This window comes from Atta colombica, unplaced genomic scaffold, assembly GCF_001594045.1.
Source record: "Atta colombica isolate Treedump-2 unplaced genomic scaffold, Acol1.0 scaffold194, whole genome shotgun sequence".
Taxonomy (NCBI): Eukaryota; Metazoa; Arthropoda; class Insecta; order Hymenoptera; family Formicidae; genus Atta; species Atta colombica.
The window spans coordinates 119,344-139,771 of NW_017259287.1; the positions used below are offsets into that span (position 1 = coordinate 119,344).

General features: G+C 33.5%; 1 protein-coding gene across 1 annotated transcript in view; it reads left to right on the forward strand.

Moving 5' to 3' along the window:
- The window catches only part of LOC108686832 (glutamate dehydrogenase, mitochondrial), a 109,194-nt gene that overhangs the window by 77,218 nt on the left and 11,548 nt on the right, over positions 1–20,428 (forward strand). Inside the window, exons 3-4 of the mRNA XM_018192325.1 lie at positions 17,568–17,725; positions 17,838–17,993. Coding sequence (XP_018047814.1) covers positions 17,568–17,725; positions 17,838–17,993 — 314 coding nt within the window. The remainder of the gene's footprint in view (positions 1–17,567; positions 17,726–17,837; positions 17,994–20,428) is intronic.

The following is a 20,428-nucleotide window of genomic DNA, read 5'->3' on the forward strand; positions in this document are numbered from 1 at the left end:
ATAAAATGTTAGAAGATTTGGACGGCATTTCGGAGTCCTAACAGCTCCTAAATTTGAACTCGTACAATCTGAATGGCGTCATAATCGCTGTTTTTGGAACGCCATGTGGATTGATCTGGGAGTTTAATAAGTTTTTACTAAGATCTAGTGTTGAAAATATTTTTTTTTTATGTAATGTATATGCATCCTCCAAGTGTGATCGGATATAGTTTAGTTTTCTCTAATCTCCGCACAGTCGCCACATGTTGTCTTTCTTGGGCATCATGTGTAGTGATGATAACCAAAGACTTTTCAAAGGCTATAATTCCTTTTTGAAACATTAGCTCAAATTCTGTTTTTGCTATTCGCAATTTATCGGTTGCCAGTCTCCGGATTGCTCTGCTTCTGAATCTGGAGTTGATTGTAAGTAATGTTTGGGCTCATGTTTAATTTTCTTTTTATGTCCCAAGACTCGAATTAATTCAGGATATTCTGCTAAAATGTGGAATTCTGTACGCATTCCCATTATTTTTATTGATATCACAGCTGCTATGTTCGCTATTCTTGAATTTCCAGCCTGATTTTTTCTTCAACCTCTTCTTGTTCGGTAAAAGTTGTAGTGTGTTAAAGAAATCTCCTCCAATAATTGATTGTGATGTTCCAGCTATTACGAACCTCATTCGTCGAAAACGCTCGTTTGACATGGGAACATGAGTGGTCCCTCTCTGATTTTAATAAGCTTCGGATATTAAAATGTAGAAAAATAGGAGATACGTATTTTTTATATGTACTGAGAGATCGCACGTTAAGGGAGTAAAAATCTCTGTTGAAAAAAATCGATTTTTTCCTTTCAGAATGAATATCATCGAAACTATGAAAGATAGAGAAAAATGTTTTAAATAAAAGTTGAATGATTTCAAAAGTACTTAATAATTAGGGATGCACTAGATATCCGAAAAATATTCAGTATCAAGTATAGCACGTTTTTACTATCAGACCGGATAGTTGGATATCATTAGTATCCGAAAATATATCCAGTTGAAATTTTATGCCATTAAATTGTTTATTATACGAATGTTCTAGAAATAAGTATGCATATTCTTAATGCTATAATATCTTATACATTGCAAAATTATAATTTTTTTTCTCTACTGATTTTTTTTTAGAAAACGTTTTTTTCGGAATCCGATTGAATATCCAGAAAATGTCGGATATCCGACTTGAGAAAATATCCGACTTGAAGAAATTGCCTTCTCTGATCGGATATCGAAAATCTGTTACATTCTGTCCGGATATCCGATAATTTTATAATCCAGTGCATCCTTATTAATAATTATAATAAAAAAATTTATTTATTATTTATTGTATATTCCCACTTTCACTCTTAATTTTAAAAAAATTTTTAATTTTTATTAACAAAAATTAAAAAGCATTTTACGCTGAAAACAATGATCTACAACAAAGTCATGTTTCGCAAACGCATTTTTGAAATATGAAACAAAAATGCAACTCTATGTACGCTACGTATTCGTCTCATACCGTATTGATTGCACGAGATACCATTGAAGGCAAATACAATACAGTATCAATACTAGCACTGGCTGTTGAAATAAGAGATTTTTACAATAATGATAATAGAATATGTAAATATGAAACCGGAATTTTTTTATAGAAAATACATGTTTGTTGCATGAAAATGATAAAAAATATTTTATTCGAAGTATTGCCCATTGGTAGCTATACATTTTTTCCACCTGTATTTGACAATTTGTGGATGCCACGCCAAAAAAATTGTTGCTCTTTTGAGCCAAACCAGTCATCTAGTCATTTTCGTACATCTTCGTAAGAAGTGAAGCGCTGCTGAGCAAGTGCGTGTCCCATCGATGCAAATAAGTGGTAATCGGACGGAGCCAAATCTAGTGAGTAAGCCGCATGCGAAAGTATTTCCCAACCAAATGCCTCAATCGTTTCCTTGACCAATTTTGCTATGTACGATGATGCATTGTCATGAAGCAAAATCACTTTGTGTTGCCTTTTTTGATATTCTAGTCGTTTTTCACACAAAGCTTGATTCAAATTGATCATTTGTTGTCGATAGCGTTCAGTATTAACGGTTTCGCCAGGTTTTAGCAGCTCATAATAGATCACATCTTTCTGATCCCACCAAACACAGAATCTTGTGTTCCGTCCAGCGATTTGGCCTTACAGTCGATGTCAATGGTTCGCCTGGAGTTACCCATGATCTTTTACGCTTAGGATTCTCAAAATATATTCACTTTTCATCGCCAGTCACAATTCGATGGAGAAATGACTTTCTTTTGAATCTAGCGAGCAGCATTTCGCAAGTGGTTTTTCGGTTTTCCTGCTGTCTTTCATTCAGTTCATGTGGAACCCATTTTCCCATCTTTTGGATCTTTCCCATGGATTTCAAACGTATGGAGACGGCTTCTCGTGTCACATTCAATTGATCCGCTAGTTGTTGTTGAGTTTGAACGTCATCCTCATCCAACAATGCTTGCAATTCGCTATCTTCAAACTTTTTCGGTGGTTTTCCATGTCAAAATCGCCACTTTTGAATTTTTTAAACCACTCAAAGCACTGTGATTTACCAAACATGCTCACCGTAAGCTTCGACAAGCATTCGATGCGATTCTGCAGCAGTTTTCTTCAAATGGTAACAGAAAATCAATGCTATCCGCAAATCGTAGTTTCCAGGCGCAAAATTCGACATGTTCAACGCTATTACAAACTATACTGTTGTATGAAATTTGTATTGTTGTGAGTTGAAAATCTTTGTCAGATGTCAGAACAAGGAAAAGACGTCAATGGCGCCGTCTGACGCCATTGACGTCATTTCCTTGTTCTGACATCTGACAAAGATTTTCATCTAAAAACTACATTGACAGCTATGGCCATCTATATAAATTCCGATTTCTGGTAATGATAATAATAATAATAATAATAATAATAGTGACTTTATGAAACTTCTAAAACCAGTTAAATATTTTTGAAAATATGCAAAGAAATGTACTTTGGATAATTAAAATCAAAGCATGAATAAAGAGATTATTTTCGTAAAAAATGTATCGTTCATTAATATTAATAATGTATTGATAACATTGTAAACTATAAATATCGGAGCATTGTTATTGCCAGCTAATCAGTGTACATTTTTCGTATTAAGATTAAATTATTAAAGATTCAGTTTTAGTTTTGATATCTGCTTGAACTATAATTAATATCAGAGTTTCCTTCTTTGTTTTCTTTGCGATTAATGTTTTAAGTATATTCAAAGTTATCCATTAATTTCAACATAATTGATACTGATTCGTTGAATGACTAGTTTTTGACTAAACTATAGAATTTGAGTGTCTGTGATATGAATTTTTGTTTTAGTGAGCTATCTTCTATATGTTTCGTCTATATGTTGTTCTATTGTTTTACAATAAATCGTTTTTGCTTCCCCAAAATATTTATCTTTTAATAATTTTAATACATTTTAGATTGTTAATAGAGCTCGTTTTTATATTATAGTTTCTGTTAATAAGTGGAGGTGGTTCACTGAAATGAATTAAGTTTGTAAGAAAAAAAATTTTTTTTTGTAATTACAACATCATACTATCTCTGAGGTTAAAAGTGAACCGAAACATGTAAGCAGATTAATTATTAATAAAGTTGTTTGTTAACCATTTGCACAAGAATTGTCGGGCTTAACTTCTATTGCCCTGTTGTATCCAACCATTTTGTATAAAACATTACGTCGTATTAATCCGCGGAAAATAGAAATGCTGATTCATAGTTTCGTCTGCATATTAATGTTGACATGAATAGTATATTGACAAAACATTGCGTCTTACTAATCTATGCGGAAAATAGAAAAATTGAAGCACAGTTTTATTTGTTGACAGTATTAATAATACAGCTTATCTTTGCGTTACTGTTGCTTTAAATTAAGAAATGAGTGTCCATTTTTAGGTCAATATATTTAAATACTATACTTTACCCAGGGATTAGACAAAGTTGTGTGATTTAGCTGAATAAGTACCGAATTATATATTTTAAATAACGAGGATCACTTCTTTTAATTATTTTAAAATTGGAGGGATAATTAATTTGATAATCAATTTCAATTAGTCTATAATTTAAAATAGATTTATCTTTATAACAACCAACTTTATTACTTTTATTAATTAAGTTTTTATTTTGGGAAATGTCTGGATGGATTTCAATTAAATTTTCGAATTGATAAAGCGATTTTTGGTAAAGCGAGAATCGATCAATATTTAAAAATAAATTTTGTTTGATTAGAAATTTGATCCTTTTAATCTAGACATGCCGTCCGACTCTTTTAGACATTCAAAATTGATTGAATTAACAATTTCCTCAAATCAACATTTCTTTCTCGAAAAGTTTAGACTATTACCGCATTCCTTGTCAATTCTCTCAGCGATAGTTATTAATCATCAAATCCGCTACTCTCTTTTTGTTAGCGACAGATTTTCAAATTAATAAGTTCGGCTTGAAATTAATCTTTAGTTTGATAATAATTAACAAAGATCAAAAAATCAATCGATCCATGATAAAAAAAATTAATTTACCTACATTTAATGAGTTTTAATTTCTCACAAGTGTCTCACAAGTATTTATGTCAGGTTTGGACTTCGCAGACTTAATCCGCAATAGAGAATTTTTCGATTCAAAGAACTTTACGAACTTTTCGATTTAAAGAACTTTTTTGAAAAACTGAACAACTTGACTGAAAAATTTGACATAGCTAATAATTGTTCACTGTTTTTATACTTTAGTGATAGATTTGTTCTTTTTGGTTCAAAGATCTGACACGACTAATTGCTTTTATACTTTAGTGATAACTCTCCTCGCGAGTTTCTTACCACTTTTTACTTAGAAATGCTATGTAAAGAACAGATGGAAGAAGATTCTTACTCATGCGAAATCATGTCTAAAATCAATATTATGATGACTGCCCGTGCTGACCATCATTATCTTCCGACGAAATTGTTGATTATCGCTTGAGATTTTTCTTGCTTTGTTTTTTAATTTCAAATTTAGTTATAAATTATTAATTTATATTATTAATTTGGAAAAGTATTACTTAAGAAAATATCGTCACGTAATACTTTGCAACATTATGCAGTAAATAGAACTTTTTACAATCAGTTGCTAAGTGAAGTAGCATATGCAGCAGTGAGAGCTTCATGTCATTTATTAAAATGAAAACATCGTGTACAAATTGTGGTGCTTCTCATCGATCAAAGGTATTATTATTGACTATTAATATTGTATTTATTTAATAATTTTTGTTTTTCATACAGTTTTTCTTCAAATGTTCTGATTGTAAAAAGAACATTCCAAACCTATATACGTTCTAATGTTACAGACGTGCTTCAGCTTTATATACTGAATGGAGAAATATTTCACAACATGAAGAAGTAAATAATTGATCGTAATCTGAATGTCGAATTCTTGGAGAATGAGGACATATAATAGAATTACAAAGAATGAGAACTGAGAATGGAAACAGCTAACGAAGGAAATTCTGCTCAAGCACCGCAAGAATCTTACGATCAAAGTGAAATTTTTGAGGATTGAGATAAGTAGGTAGGTGGATATTAATTATTATTATTGTATTTGTGCGTGAAATAAACATAAGAAGATGTGAGATAATAACTATGTTACATAAAATTTATTTTTAAATAATAATAAATGATTTATTAATACTGTAATGTGAATAAGTAAGAATATACACAATATTAAGAATATTAATAAGAATATTAAAGCCTATAACGGATTCATTTGGTTGTATTTATACTCTTCTGCTTCTTAATTTTCAATGAAAAATTTTAAATGGTTTGCGTGTATGTGTGTTAGTTTCCTTTCCATTTTGATAATTAATATAGTTTACGTCGTTTTCTAAGATCGTGTAGGTTTGATCCACTGAGATTCTAATTTTTTGGAACGTCCTCTTCTTAAAGTCTCGTGATAAAGTAGGATTTTATCGTCTATCTGAAATGTTTTTTCTCGAGCTGTTTTATTATATTGTTTTTTTCATCTTATAATATTTTTTACTTGTTTTGCGTTTTCTATGGTGATCTGATTAGTAACTCATATTCTTCGCTATATATAACTCCTGTGCAGTCATACGAATATGTTAATTTCGGCGGTTGTATTAGAGCAGTCGGCAAAGTTGCTTTATATTCATACATTAGTTCGAACGGTATGTAATCCGTAGTAATATTATATGTAAACATTGCGTAGAGTAATCGTTTGTCACAGTTCCTATTTTTCGTTACAATAGTGTCGAAGATATTCTACTAGTGTCCTGTGCGATCTTTCTAACGCCTCATTACTCTCGGGGTGGTACGCGATTGTTTGGATCTTTTCTATATCTTTAATAATTTATAAATATTCCTGAACAATTCGCTAATAAAGTTGATATCTTGAGCTGTTAGAATTTTTTCTGGAATTATATGTTCTATTATTTTGGTTATGAAGGTTTTTGCAACTGTGCTTCTTAATTAGTCAATGGTAAGCCTTTGCTAAATATCATTAAGTTATCTTGAAATGTGAGAATATATTTATTTCCTTCGGTCGTAATTATCAATGGATTATGTCCAATGCACATTTTTCGAAGGCTTTTTCGGTGTATCTGTTATTTCTAGTAGCATTTTAGTCTTCTTGCTCAATTAATTTTTTTGACAAAATTTGTATTTATTTATATATTCTTCCACGTCTTTGGTGATACCACGCCAATTGTGTATTAGTTATATGCGTTTCAGGATCTGCGCAATCCCTGATGTCCTCCTATCAGAGCATCATATAAATTTTGCCGGTTCTATTTCTCCATATATTCTTTTATCATTTCTTCCTTTTCTTCTTGTTATCCTTATCCTTGTTCTTCTTTTTCATAATGATGAATTTCATTCACTTTTTCGGGTATTTGTTATCGGGTATCTACTTAAAACGTTGACGTTAGTATTTTCCTTGCCAATCTTGTGTATGATATAATAAAAAATAAAGTTAGTGTAAAATTTGTAATATTTCGCTTAAATGTTATCGATATAATTTAAGACATACCAATTCAAGACATACCAAATCAGCTTTTCATATAGATAATATAAATAATGTTAATGTAGAAATTGATACCTCACAATAAGAGATATGTCTAATTTCTATATATTTATAATTCTATTTCTCTTTGGGATGATCTCTAAGGATGCCAGTTTCACGAACGGATTAGATACTTTATCCTGATGGAAAAATTGCTGAAATTATTCCACGTTTCGAAACACTTTTCAACAAAATTTCAGCATTTTAAAAAGTTTCAGTTTAATTTCAGTGATTTTTAGCTGAAAAATTCATTTTCGACAAAATTTCAGAAAAATTTTAACAAAATTTTCAGATAAATTTCAACAAGAATTTCAGAGAAATTTCAAAAAATTTCAGAGAAATTTCAAAAAATTCCAAAGAAATTTCAGTTGGATTTCAGTGATTTTTCAGTATGTTAACTAAAAAATTCACTTTCAGTGAAGTTTCAGTAAATTTTTAGCAATTTCGCTGAAATGTTCCAAAACGTGGAATAATTTCAGCGAAACTTTTTCAGGAGGGTACTGGCGCTTTAGACTGCGCGCATGCGGGGCATGTTTGACTGCTTCCGAATGTAACAATATGATGAACATTCCCGATCGTGGATTTAGACGACAGTTTATTCAAATCAAAATAAAATAACGCGACAGAAAATAATCCAATTGAACATAGACGACCATCCTTATTAATTTCGAGAGCAATTTATTTAATATTGAGCCGCGAAATAATACACAAACGAAAATGGCGAATCAGTAATTATACACGCCGCACGCAGGGCCGACTAATGAACAACAAGTAACTAGCGTGGAAGTAGATATCGAATAGATTCAGAATGTCAATAGAGCAAGAATTAAAACAAACGAACCAAGAAAAATTATTAGATCAAATGCTCGTCACAATCACAGGTTTGCAAGATCGCATAAGTAATATAGAAGTCAGACAATACGAAAACAAAGAAAGAATGAGATCCTTAAATGTTACTTACAAACATTCACAGACATTAGAGAGCAGTCGAATAGAATTATACAATACTTAAGAATAAAAGAAACTCGAAATTTAATACCTGTGGTAGATGGACATTTTCGACAGAAATTACAAAATTAGTGTAAGTACATACGCGATGGAAAAAAAACCTCGCTGAAAAATCTGCATTATTAGAAGAAATTTTAAATTTTTAACAAAACTTAAGGGAAAGCTATTACTAGACTTCCAAATAAGGAACATTAGAAGTTTCGCACAATTGAAACGGGGAGTTAGAAATGAATTATTTCGAAAAAAGAGGAATGTCACACCTCGAGTTCAACGCATTAAAGCCGCGGAAAACGCGCACTCCTTCGGACGACACGTAGACACTGTAGCGATGGAATTATATGAGTCATTAATAGAGAAGCGAAACCACACCGAACAAAAGCGTGCCATATTAGAAACTGTACAAGACCAGGCTTTATTGAATTTCGAATTAGGATTACGTGAAGAAATCAAGATGATCATGCGATTTCAGAAATATAATAACTGCAAGAAGCAATTAACGCTGCAAGTACGGAGGAATTAGTAAAGAATTTCATGCTCGATAAATAACGATCGAAATAAAAATAATCAATTTCTTAGTAATTGAAATTCAACTGTACAGTGTCATAAATGTGGAAAATCAGAACAAAACATTTTGATAAGGATTGTCGCACGAGTCGATGTGCGAATCGGTATATCTTACCAAAAACCGAAAAACTCGCAAGGGTAAACACTATCGAAAAATTTTGCACCTACTACAAAAAGACAAGGTATAAGAGAAGGCATAATAGAGAAACGAGTGCTCGTCGCTGTACGAACTATCGAAAAAAGAACACATCCGCCAACTATGGCAGGAAAGGAATTTGACGAAAAGGCACATAAACACTGTCATGAAAGCAAGGCGACAAAAGAAACAAAGCGAAAGTGAAGATTCGTATACTAGTATCGAAGAAGAAGAATTGTAACATATATTACTGTGAGACGAGAATATCAACATAACGCGTATCATTCGTGTAGAAATACACTCTTTATTGTACAAACTTCTTTAGTTCAATTCGAACGTGCGCGTAAGAATATAAGGTCCAGAGAATATAAATTAAGGCAAGGAAAAAGTACAAACAGATCACTATAGATGGCACTACTCTATCGCTTTACATTATCATTTCTAACAAGGATGATCTAACAAGACACGAGCGACATGTGAGCATTTCACAGATAACAAGGAAATCACGCACGAGTACTTGTACTCGAACTGTAACTCGTGACATTTCCCATTGAAGAAATAAAAAAGAGCAAGAATTTTCTTTTTAATTCAGAAGCCTTAATGAAGATAGGGAAATCAAAGAACGACACATTAATAACAGACGAGCGCTCTTACTAACGAGTCATAAGATGCACATGCTGAGAAAAAGTGAGCAAGGACATCTCTAGGAAGGCGAAAAATAAAGCATACAATTTACAAAGTTAAAAACGATTTTTCAATAGAATACGAAAAAATTCTCGGAATAGATATCTGTTTAAAGAAGCAGCGAGCCAAGTGTTATCTCGAAAAAGGGCAGGTGCACATCGGTGAAATAACATTGAAATCCATGTAAAAGGATAACATTAACGCCCTGTAGCAAAATCATCATAGAAATCAAACCGAATAGGAATTGAACTTCGAAGAAACGCAACTCGGAATATTTATTGGTTGTCTAATAGAACCAAAGGAGTATGAGTGCCCAATTAGCATACTCAATACGAAGACAGCGATAGACATAATCATTCCGCTTGTAACATTAGAAGACGTGCAAGTGAGTGACATAGCGAGCGCGCTCACAGTTACTCACCGCAGAGATATCAATATACATACATACGGAATTATATATACATACATACGGAAGATTGTTTTCGCAAGCAACTACGAATCGAGCACTTGAATACGAAAGAAAGCAAAGCGTTACAACAGATTTTGCGATATTTTGCGACGACTTTTGCGATATTTTCCATTAAGAGAGAACGATGTCTTATCTTGCATCATTACAGTACATGACCAATCAATACACATACCGATAGATAAATGTAACACCATATAGGCTACCAGAAAAGTATAAGGAAGAAATGAATAAACCAATCAAAAAAATACTCGAAGAGAAGATTATATTAGACATAGTACGAGTCAATGATACATGCCCCTATTAGTCATTCCAAAAAATTGACACGATAGAAAAAAATAAGAATCGTAGTTGATTTTCGTAAATAATCGTTGAACAATCTCACGGTAGATAATTTTTTCCAAATTTACCCAATATTACAGACATTCTCGACCAATTAGATAATGCAAAATATTTTTCAATGCTGGATTTAACTTCGAAACATCATCAGGTTCCAATGCACAAAGATTATAAGCATAAAACAATTTCTCTACTCCTTATAGTCATTATAAGTTCGATAATTGAATGCTGTTCGGGTTAAGAAATGCGCCTAACTTTTCAATAGCTAATAAACTCAATATTAATACAAGGTCTTAAGTGTCTCGTATATTTAGATGACATAATCGTATACGGACCACATTTAAAAGAGCATAATAAATGATTAATTGAAGTAATGCAATGGTTGCGCGAAAATAACCTGAAACTCCAATCAGATAAATATGAATTTTTACAGAAAGAAATAACATATCTTGAATACATTATTACGAAAGATGGCATTTGACCTGATCCCGCTAAAATAAGTGCTGTAAACAATTTTCCTACTCCAAGAAGAAAAGACATTCAATCTTCCCTGGAACTTGCAGAATACTATAGGAGATTCATAGAAGATTTTTTTAAAATAGCATAGCCTCTTACAAATTTAACGAGGAAAGGAGTGAAATTCAAATGGACAACAGAGTAACAAAATGCTTTCCAAATACTAAGAGAGAGATTAATAACTGCACCGGTATTAAAATACTCGAATTTACGCGCGAATTCATAGTAACGTCCGATTATGCCATCGGAGCCGTTATCGCAGGGCCTTGTTGATCAAGACCGATCGCTTATTATCCGCTGTTCAGTAACAGATCCAGATTCCATTAATGAGATAGAGATTGAAATTCAAAGAATATGATTATAATATTAGGTGTACAACTTTGCTTCTGCCGTTTTCCTATAGATGGCTTTAGCGGTAAGTGGTCGAAATAAATAGATCATAGACGTCATACAATAAACTTGGGCATCTGTCAACATAACCCCATAGAAACATTAGTCGATTTGTGTCTGCATCATAAAGTTATTCTCGATTAAAAATGTCAGTTTACGACCCAAATTCTCGTCATTTGCGGGAGGTTTTAATTTTTTGCTTCAATATGAAGAAATCTGCGGCTGACGCTCATCGAATGCTCTCAAATACTTTGGTGAGGCCGCTATTAGTGAAAGAACGTATCGTGTGGTTTCAACGCTTCAAGATTTTGACGTCGAAGACCGGCATAGCGATGGAAGAGAGAAGGTTTTGAATGCAGAATTGGAGGCATTACTTGAGCAAGACTCGTGTCAAAATCAAGAAGAATTGGCACAATCATTGGGAGTGACTCAACAAGCCATTTCAAAACGCCTCAAAGCCATGGGAATGATTCAGAAGCAAGGAAATTGGGTGCCGTACGAATTGAAGCCGAGAGATGTTGAACGGCGTTTGTTTGCTTGTGAACAGCTGCTTGAAAGACAAAGACGGAAGGGATTTCTGCATTGCATTGTGACTGGGGACGAAAAATGAGTTCATTACGATAATCCCAAGCGCAGAAAATCATGGGGAGTTCCCGGCCATGCTTCCACGTCGACGGCCAAACCGAATATCCACGGCTCCAAGGTCATGCTCTGTATTTGGTGGAACCAGCTCGGCGTAGTGTATTATGAACTGTTAAAACCGACTGAAACCGACAAAAACAACAGGCGATCGGTATTGAACGCAATTGATGCGTTTGAGCCGAGCATTGAAAGACAATACACAACGACGGCCGCAATACAACAAGAGACACGATAAAGTGATTTTGCAGCATGACAACGCTCGACCCCATGTTGCGAAAGTGGTCAAGACATACTTGGAAACGTTGAAATGGGAAGTCCTACTCCACCCGCCGTATTCTCCAGACATTGCTTCCTCTGACTATCACTTTCGATTAATGGCACACGGCCTGGCTGACCAGCACTTCCGGTTTTATGAAGAAGTAAAAAATTGGATCGATTCGTGAATAGCCTCAAAAGATGACCAGTTTTTTCGACGCGGAATTCGTACACTACCCGAAAGATGGGAGAAAGTAGTGGCCAGCGATGGACAATACTTTGAATCATAAATGTATAACCAGTTTTTTACAATAAAGCCTTGAATTTCGGAAAAAAACGGCGGAAGCAAAGTTGTACACCTAATATTAATCAATTTTTAAAAATATTTTTGTAATATTTTTCTAATCAAGATTTTCTAAATTTTCGGATACATACCTTTTTTCTGACTTTATTGCGATTCATTTTCCTAAAATACTTGAACTCATTTTTATTTTTCTCTTAGGATTCCTCGCACTTCCTATTGTCCGGTTTGGCGCGCATACTTCGCGGTCTATACGACACCACATCGTTACTTTAACCTAATGACTAGCACTACGCGCTAAGTTGTATACAACGCGCATGCGCGAGTACGGGGCATGTCTGGCACCACTGTTTGGATGCAGCTCTGTGTCAGTTGAGCTATTGTCTGAATAATGCTCATTTAGATTACGAGTCACGTAACGTTCTCATCCGCTTCTTTTATAATAAAATAAAACACATGGGGCTTAAAAGCTAATTCTATTTCTTTTTCCTGTGTGTTCAATATATAGAGGTTTCGCAACGCCAGGAGTGTATGCCTTCCGATATGTAGTCGGTTACAATTAAGAAAATTTGTTTTAGGATTTGCAGTAATGTCGTTAAACGCATGCTTGCGATGCTTCACCGTTGCTTGCTCTACGTTGTCTCTTAGTCATGTTACTGTTGCGGGAGATCTGTGCCTCCTCGGGTTACTCGGCTGCTACGTAAGCGATTGCTGTCTGCTGCGGGATCTTGTTTCGGCTGACCTCTCTGGATTGCTAATTCGCCGTCACACTAATATCACTTTTTTGTTGCAGATGCGACTGATTTTCCGGTCTCAAGATCCTGCAGGATGATTTTACCAACGATTGCGAATCCCACCACTGTCACTAATTATGTTGTGTTTGAAGCCGGATACAATGGGTTCGAGATCCGCGGGAACGTCGAGATTGGAGCTAATTATGTTACACGCACTGTCGTGTAGAGATTGAACATATATTAAAAGATATTTTTTATCACATTTTTGTTTTACAGTTATTTAAATATTTCCCGACGCGTTATACATCTTTTATGAATCGACTGATGGACTTATTGTTCTTAGTAAATCCGGACTGAAAGTGAGATAAATGAATTAATTAATGAATCTCGAATCGGAGTGCCAGTCCGTTTATATCGTATCGCAATTTCCGCATGTCTTTGCTGACGAGGCGTTTCTCGTCAGTTTTTCGTGGTACTCTTTCGAGGACAGCATCACGCGGTAATATTGGTAACCGTCGAACGCGAGGTTACAATTAAACTTTTATATCTTGTTTTAATATAATAATGTCATATCAGCATCGCGCTCGTGACACTATTTTATAATAAATTTGATATTTTTTTATTGATTATTCTTCAAGGAAATTAGTTGAACGAAGGAAAAAAACAATTTTATACAAATTACGTCTATCTGCAAGTAATTTAAAAATGTAATCAAATTATAAATATATAATTTTATGAAATTCTAACAGTTTAGTAAAATAGGCAAATAAAACGTATACAACTATTTTAATTGAAAACAAAATTAAGAAATGAAAGTACGAAAATACAAGCAGCAATAAAAATTTTAAAAGTAGACACTTACTTATTACTATAATAAAGTTTCGTATTATTCATAATTGGTAGTACTTATTGGTCGAAATCAAATACAAAACTGCAAATTTGCTGCGATGATGGGCCTATTATATTTTCGTGTTAACAATGTACACAGACGAAACTATGCGTCATTTCTATTTTTCGCATAGATTAATACAACGCAATATTTTATCAATACATTATTCATGTTAAAGAATACGATGTTTTACGAAAATAATTTATTTATTCATACTTTGATTTTAATTATCCGAAGCATTTTTTTACATTTTTATTAAAAATATTTGACTGGTTTTAGAAGTTAGCAAAGTCATTATTATTATTATTGTTGTTGTTATCATTATTATTGTTATTGTTGTTGTTGTTGTAAAAAGCTTTTATTTCAACAGCTAGTGCTGAATTGATACTATATTGTATTTGCCTCCAATGCTATCTTGCGCAATCAACCGGTATGATACGTATGCAAAGGTGCTTTTCGTTTATGTTTCCAAAAATGCATTTACGGAACATGACTTTATCGTTGTTTTCAGCGTAAAATGCTCTTTAATTTTTGTCATAATAAAAATTAAAAAATTTTTTTAAAGGGACGAGGGACGCATATACAATAAATAAATAAGTAAATACATTTTTTTATTATAATTATTAAGTACTCTTGAAATCATTCATCTTTTATTTAAAATTTTCTCCTCTATCGCTCATAGTTTGATGATATTCAATCTGAAAGGAAAAAACAGATTTTTTTCAAGGGAGGTTTTCTTCTTCTTAACGTGCGACTCAGCATATATAAAAAAATACATATTTTTTGTTTATATTTTAACATATCCGAAAATAGATTATTTAATCAGAGAGAAACCACTCGTTGTGTTCCCTTATGAGTTATTATCTTAGCTGGATTTACCATATGTCAATATTATTGTTGGCTGCGTAAAGTTGATAAGATGTTGGCCATTTGCATTCTCTTGCCTCTGTTGTCGAAAAGATGTTTACGTCGAAACTCGTGTTGACAAATATTCTCTTTTTAGTAAATCGGTCTGATACATAGAGGCAACATGATTAGGAACGTTCCAAATTGCAAAAGCGATATCAATAAATTACTCGCTACTCGCGAAAGATCACGTTTGAAATATGAGGATCATTTGAAAAGTTTTGCCTCAACTTGAAGATGGCATTACTCGTCAAAACCTCCATATATTCTGATACTACAATCGTATGTTTTGAAAGATACCTATGAAAATTGTAGCTATTATGAAGCTCAGTTATTATTTAACAGTCATTTGTGCCAGTCAGTGTTTTTATAAAAATGGAAAAGATCAAATATCGACGATCGCCATTACAAAGTTTACGAATAGTGATTCAAATTAATTAATGACCGTATTCACCGGATCCCCAACAATTTTTTCCTGTTTCCTAGATTCAAAGTTAGGCTCGGAAGACACAAATTTTTATCAAATAAAAACAAATAATTAACATAAACAATTCGACTAATATAAATGACTCTCAAACAACAACTGCGTGTCCAAAAGTAACTATAATTTTTACAGATATCTTACAAAACATGTACGATTGTAGCACCAGAATGATTTTGACAAGAAATGTCATCTTTATGTTAAGGCTCAAAACTTTCCAAACGATTTTGTAAATATTCTAGATAGTCAAAGTTTGGGAGCTCCTGTAGATTCTGTACCCGATTTAGTACGAAACATATTTTAACTTTGACACAAAATAGAACAAAATAGAATCGAGAACAATACATTTTTAGAAAATGTTTCAAATAAAAATAGGTACTAATTGTAAGAAAGAATATTCAAGCCTATAACGGTCGAAGCTAGATCTTTAATGCTTAAAATAATTCAATGTGAGTTATACACACACACACACACACACACACGATATATTAACTGAGACACTATTCTAATGTTTTACGCATTTACGAGGTATTTAATCTTTGAAAAACATCAATGATTTTTCTCGTTCAAAGCACTTAATGTCAAAAGAAGGAATTATATCCAAATTATAAGCTTGTAAATCTATGGAATTGTATAATTTATGTATGCGTCATTTAATTTTAATTAGTGTAATAAGTATGCGTCCTTTTCGTTAAATGTTTTAAAGAAACAATTTTAATTTGTCATCAGAATCTATTTAACATTGAAAATGATCTAGTTTAAGGTTGAAATCTATTTTAAATATTATTAAATAATAACAATCAACAACTCGCTATTGTTCTTAACTCCTTGTTATATACTTGTAAGTTAGTATACTATTGAGTATACTACTAAATTAGTAATATTTAGTATACTACTAAGATTGACTTTATTCATTGGGACAATCCCAACGAACTTATAAATGGAATGTCTGCTCGAGACTTCACGCCAGGCAGGTCACGACAACGAGATTTTGTCGATTATCGAGAAGCTTCGTGAGGCCGGTCTGATTATAAATTAACCTCATTCTATACACGTCATAGTACACGAATATGATGATCTGTAGTAGGCGAATGTGAATTTGTAGCAGTCGAGATGCGACTTTATACGCGATTCAAGAGGTTACAATTACATTCTCATCGTTGTCGACGTGCCGCTCAAAACTAAAAGCGGGAACGAGATGGTGACGAAGGCGATCGCAAAAATCAGGGCTCGGCAAAATTTGTACTTCTCAGCCGATTTTCGATTTGGTTCTGCCCTCCGCTATTCCCCTCCCTTCTCGTCCCGCGCGCAGTCCAAATGCCGCTTGACGTTTAGGAGTGTATGACGCTCGTAGACATGAGGTCCATTCGCTTTGGATGCTCATGCTATAAACATTGTTTTTTTTCGTTCATTACATAATTAAAATAGAATGAAGCAACGTGTAAGATTGAGTGTTTATGTGTTCCAATAGGAATTCATTTTGAATAATTTTATAATTCGTCTCTCTCTAATAAATTCTTGAAATCACGTTAGACACTTGCTTGACAGTTTATATTGCTCCACGCTTTGAAACGAAGAGAGAAAAGGACAGGTGTGATCTGATAAAGATATTAATCGTAGCAACATCATTTATTTTTTCGTAGTTAGCAGATTTGGATTCTAAACCCATTTCGATTCGCAAAAGGGACGTGATTTGTCTAAAATGAGCACACTATATCAGTCCCTTTCACTGGTATACCGGGCTAATAGGCACCGGTACGTTAGGTTGTACGACTAGTAAAGCCGCCACAACGTCTATAAAATAACTATTCACACTCATGTAGCAAGAAAGGGTCAAATTTTGTTCCATAGTATAATTAGGTAATCGTACGTATCTTTGTATTATTGAATTAGTTATTTATAAATTAGTATACATGTAGTATATTGTAACATTATATAATTATTATATTGTAACATTATATAAATATTATAATCTTCTTCAGTCGTATTAAAAGTGCTATTATTAATTATAAGATAGATAGATTAATTATAAGATATTTTATTAATTATAAGAAGATTTTTAATGTATCTGTGATCTAATATCATATTATGGTGTGTCAATATTTTAAAAAGTTTAAATAAACGCATTAAGGAGTATGATAATGTGCAGGTACTACGCCCGGCTGGGGAGGCAAAACATTTATTCTTCAAGGTTTTGGTAACGTGGGTTTGCACTCTATGCGTTATTTACACCGCGCGGGCGCTGCATGTATAGGAGTGATCGAACACGATGGATCTATTTGTAATCCAGAAGGTATCGATCCAAAGGTACGTGGCAATTGTCTCCAGCATAACTATCTCAAATCTTTGTACAATTACGTGACAGAATTGATGACAAAACTTTTTTTGTTTAATATTTATTCATTTCTATGTGTTTCAGGAATTGGAAGAGTACCGTATAGAAACTGGTACTATCGTTGGTTTCCCTGGGGCGGAGCCATATAAAGGCGAAAATCTCATGTATGAGCCGTGTGATATATTTATACCTGCTGCCATAGAGAAAGTAATTACCAAAGAGAATGCGGGACATATCCAGGTAAAGATTACTGCACGTAAATTATTTCTGTATATTATAATTGTTAATATACTGGTTTCATTAATTATTCATACAGGTATATCAGATAAATTTTTTTTTTTTTTAAATTAAATGCCAAGACATTTACACAACGTACTTAGTCTGCAAGACTAACAACATTTCTTTTTTTATCTAATATTTAACCTGCTTCATGTTCATATATATTAAAATTTCTCCATTGAGAATATCTTATAATCCAATACTCATAAATTTCTACTATGTATCGATCAATTCGAAGGTTTCCTCTTGAATCTTTTAAGTCCACTTTGGACTGATGCGCTTCTATATTAGAATAGTCCTATAGTCTTTTCTTGTGTTTTTGTGCAATTCTTTTTGTCTTAACAGCGATTGTTTCCACTTTTAGATCTCTATGGAAGTCGTCGCGGATGTATCAAGGAGCATTAACAATGTTTCTGAGAACTTTGTTTTGAAATGTTTGGATTTTTAGATTACTCGGTTTATTGCAATCCCAATTGAATACCATATATCTAAATTGGTTTCAGTATCTGCTTATATAATAGCAGTTTATTGTGTATTGTCAGTGAATTTCTTCCTATTAGCCAATACATCTTTTTGTATTTAGTTCGAAGTTCTTTTACTTTCTTCTTAATTATGTTCTTTCTAACGCAGTTTGGCGAGATTCATCCCCAGGTATTTTGACATAAGGGATCTTTGATCTTATTTAATTTAATTGGTAGTTACTTTTTTTTCTATTAATAAAGTTTACCTGTATAGACTTATTTTTATGTAATTTGATTTGTCCAGTTTTTTTTTATTGATCTTGTTTATTACTCCTTGTAATTTATTTGTAGTCTCCTCAATATAATATAAATGAAAAAAATATATATATATTGTTGCCTACTGACAAAATGGCTGTGTCATCTGCGAATATGGCAACAACCATATTTTTTACTTTGGGGACATCCCTAATATAGAGCAAGTACAGCACCGGACTCAGTACACTTCCTTGCGGCATTCCAGCTCTTATTTCTTTCAGTTCTGAATAAGTTTCAACTTGTTTAATTCTAAAGTATCTTTCCTTTATATATATTATATTCAAGTAGGGAATAATGTTGGATTGGAAAAACATTCCTAAGTTTAAGCAGAAATCCTTGCGCTAGATCTTGTCAAACACTTGGGTTACTAAGAAGATTCCATCTAAGAAGACTTCTGAAGAGATTTTTTTTCAATAGTATTGATTATTTTGTGCACTTGATCAATTGTTGAGTGTTCTCCGCGAAAACCAAACTGATGCTCAGGTATAATTCCTGAGTTATCAATTAGTAGTTTTATTCGATTAAATATTAGTTTTAGTAACTTTAAGTAACTTTTGATATTATTGGTAATAATAAAATAGATTTATATGATTTAATTTCATTGGGTGATTTACGCGATTTGGGAATTATTATTATTTGGTGTACAACTTTGCTTCCGCCGTTTTTTTTCCAAAATTCGAGGCTTTATTGTAAAAAACTGGTTATACATTTATTCAAAGTATTGTCCATCGCTGGCCACTACTTTCTCCCTTCTTCATTTTTCGGGTAGCGTACGAATCCTGCGTCGAAAAAACTGGTCATCTTTTGAGCTATCCACGAATCGATCCAATTTTTTACTTCTTCATACGACCGGAAGTGCTGGTCAGCCAGGCCGTGTGCCATTGATCGAAACAAGTGATAGTCAGAGGGAGCAACGTCTGGAGAATACGGCGGGTGGGGTAGGACTTCCCATTTCAACATTCCCAAGTATGTCTTGACCACTTTCGCAATGGGGTCGAGCATTGTCATGCAAAATCACTTTATCGTGTCTCTCGTTGTATTGCGGCCGTTTGTCTTTCAATGCTCGGCTCAAACGCATCAATTGCGTCCGATCGCCTGTGTGTTTCAGTCGGTTTTAATAGTTCATAATATACTACGCCGAGCTAGTCCCACCGAATACAGAGCATGACTTTGGAGTCGTGAATATTCGGTTTGGCCGTCGACGTGGAAGCATGGCCGGGAACTCCCCATGATTTTCTACGTTTGGGATTATCGTAATGAACCCATTTTTCGTCCCTAGTCACAATGCGATGCAGAAATCCCTTCCGTTTTTGCCTTTCAAGCAGCGTGTTCACAAGCAAAACATCTCTCGGCTTCAATTCGTACGGCACCTAATTTCCTTGCTTCTGAATCATTCCCATGGCTTTGAGGGTTTTGAAATGGCTTGTTGAGTCCCAATGATCGTGCCAATTCTTCTTGGTTTTGACACGAGTCTTGCTCAAGTAATGCCTCCAATTCTGCATCTTCGAAAATCTTCTCTCTTCACCGCTATGCCGGTCTTCGACATCAAAATCACCGTTCTTGAAGCGTTGAAATCATTTACGACACGTTCTTTCACTAATAGCGGCCTCACCATAAGTA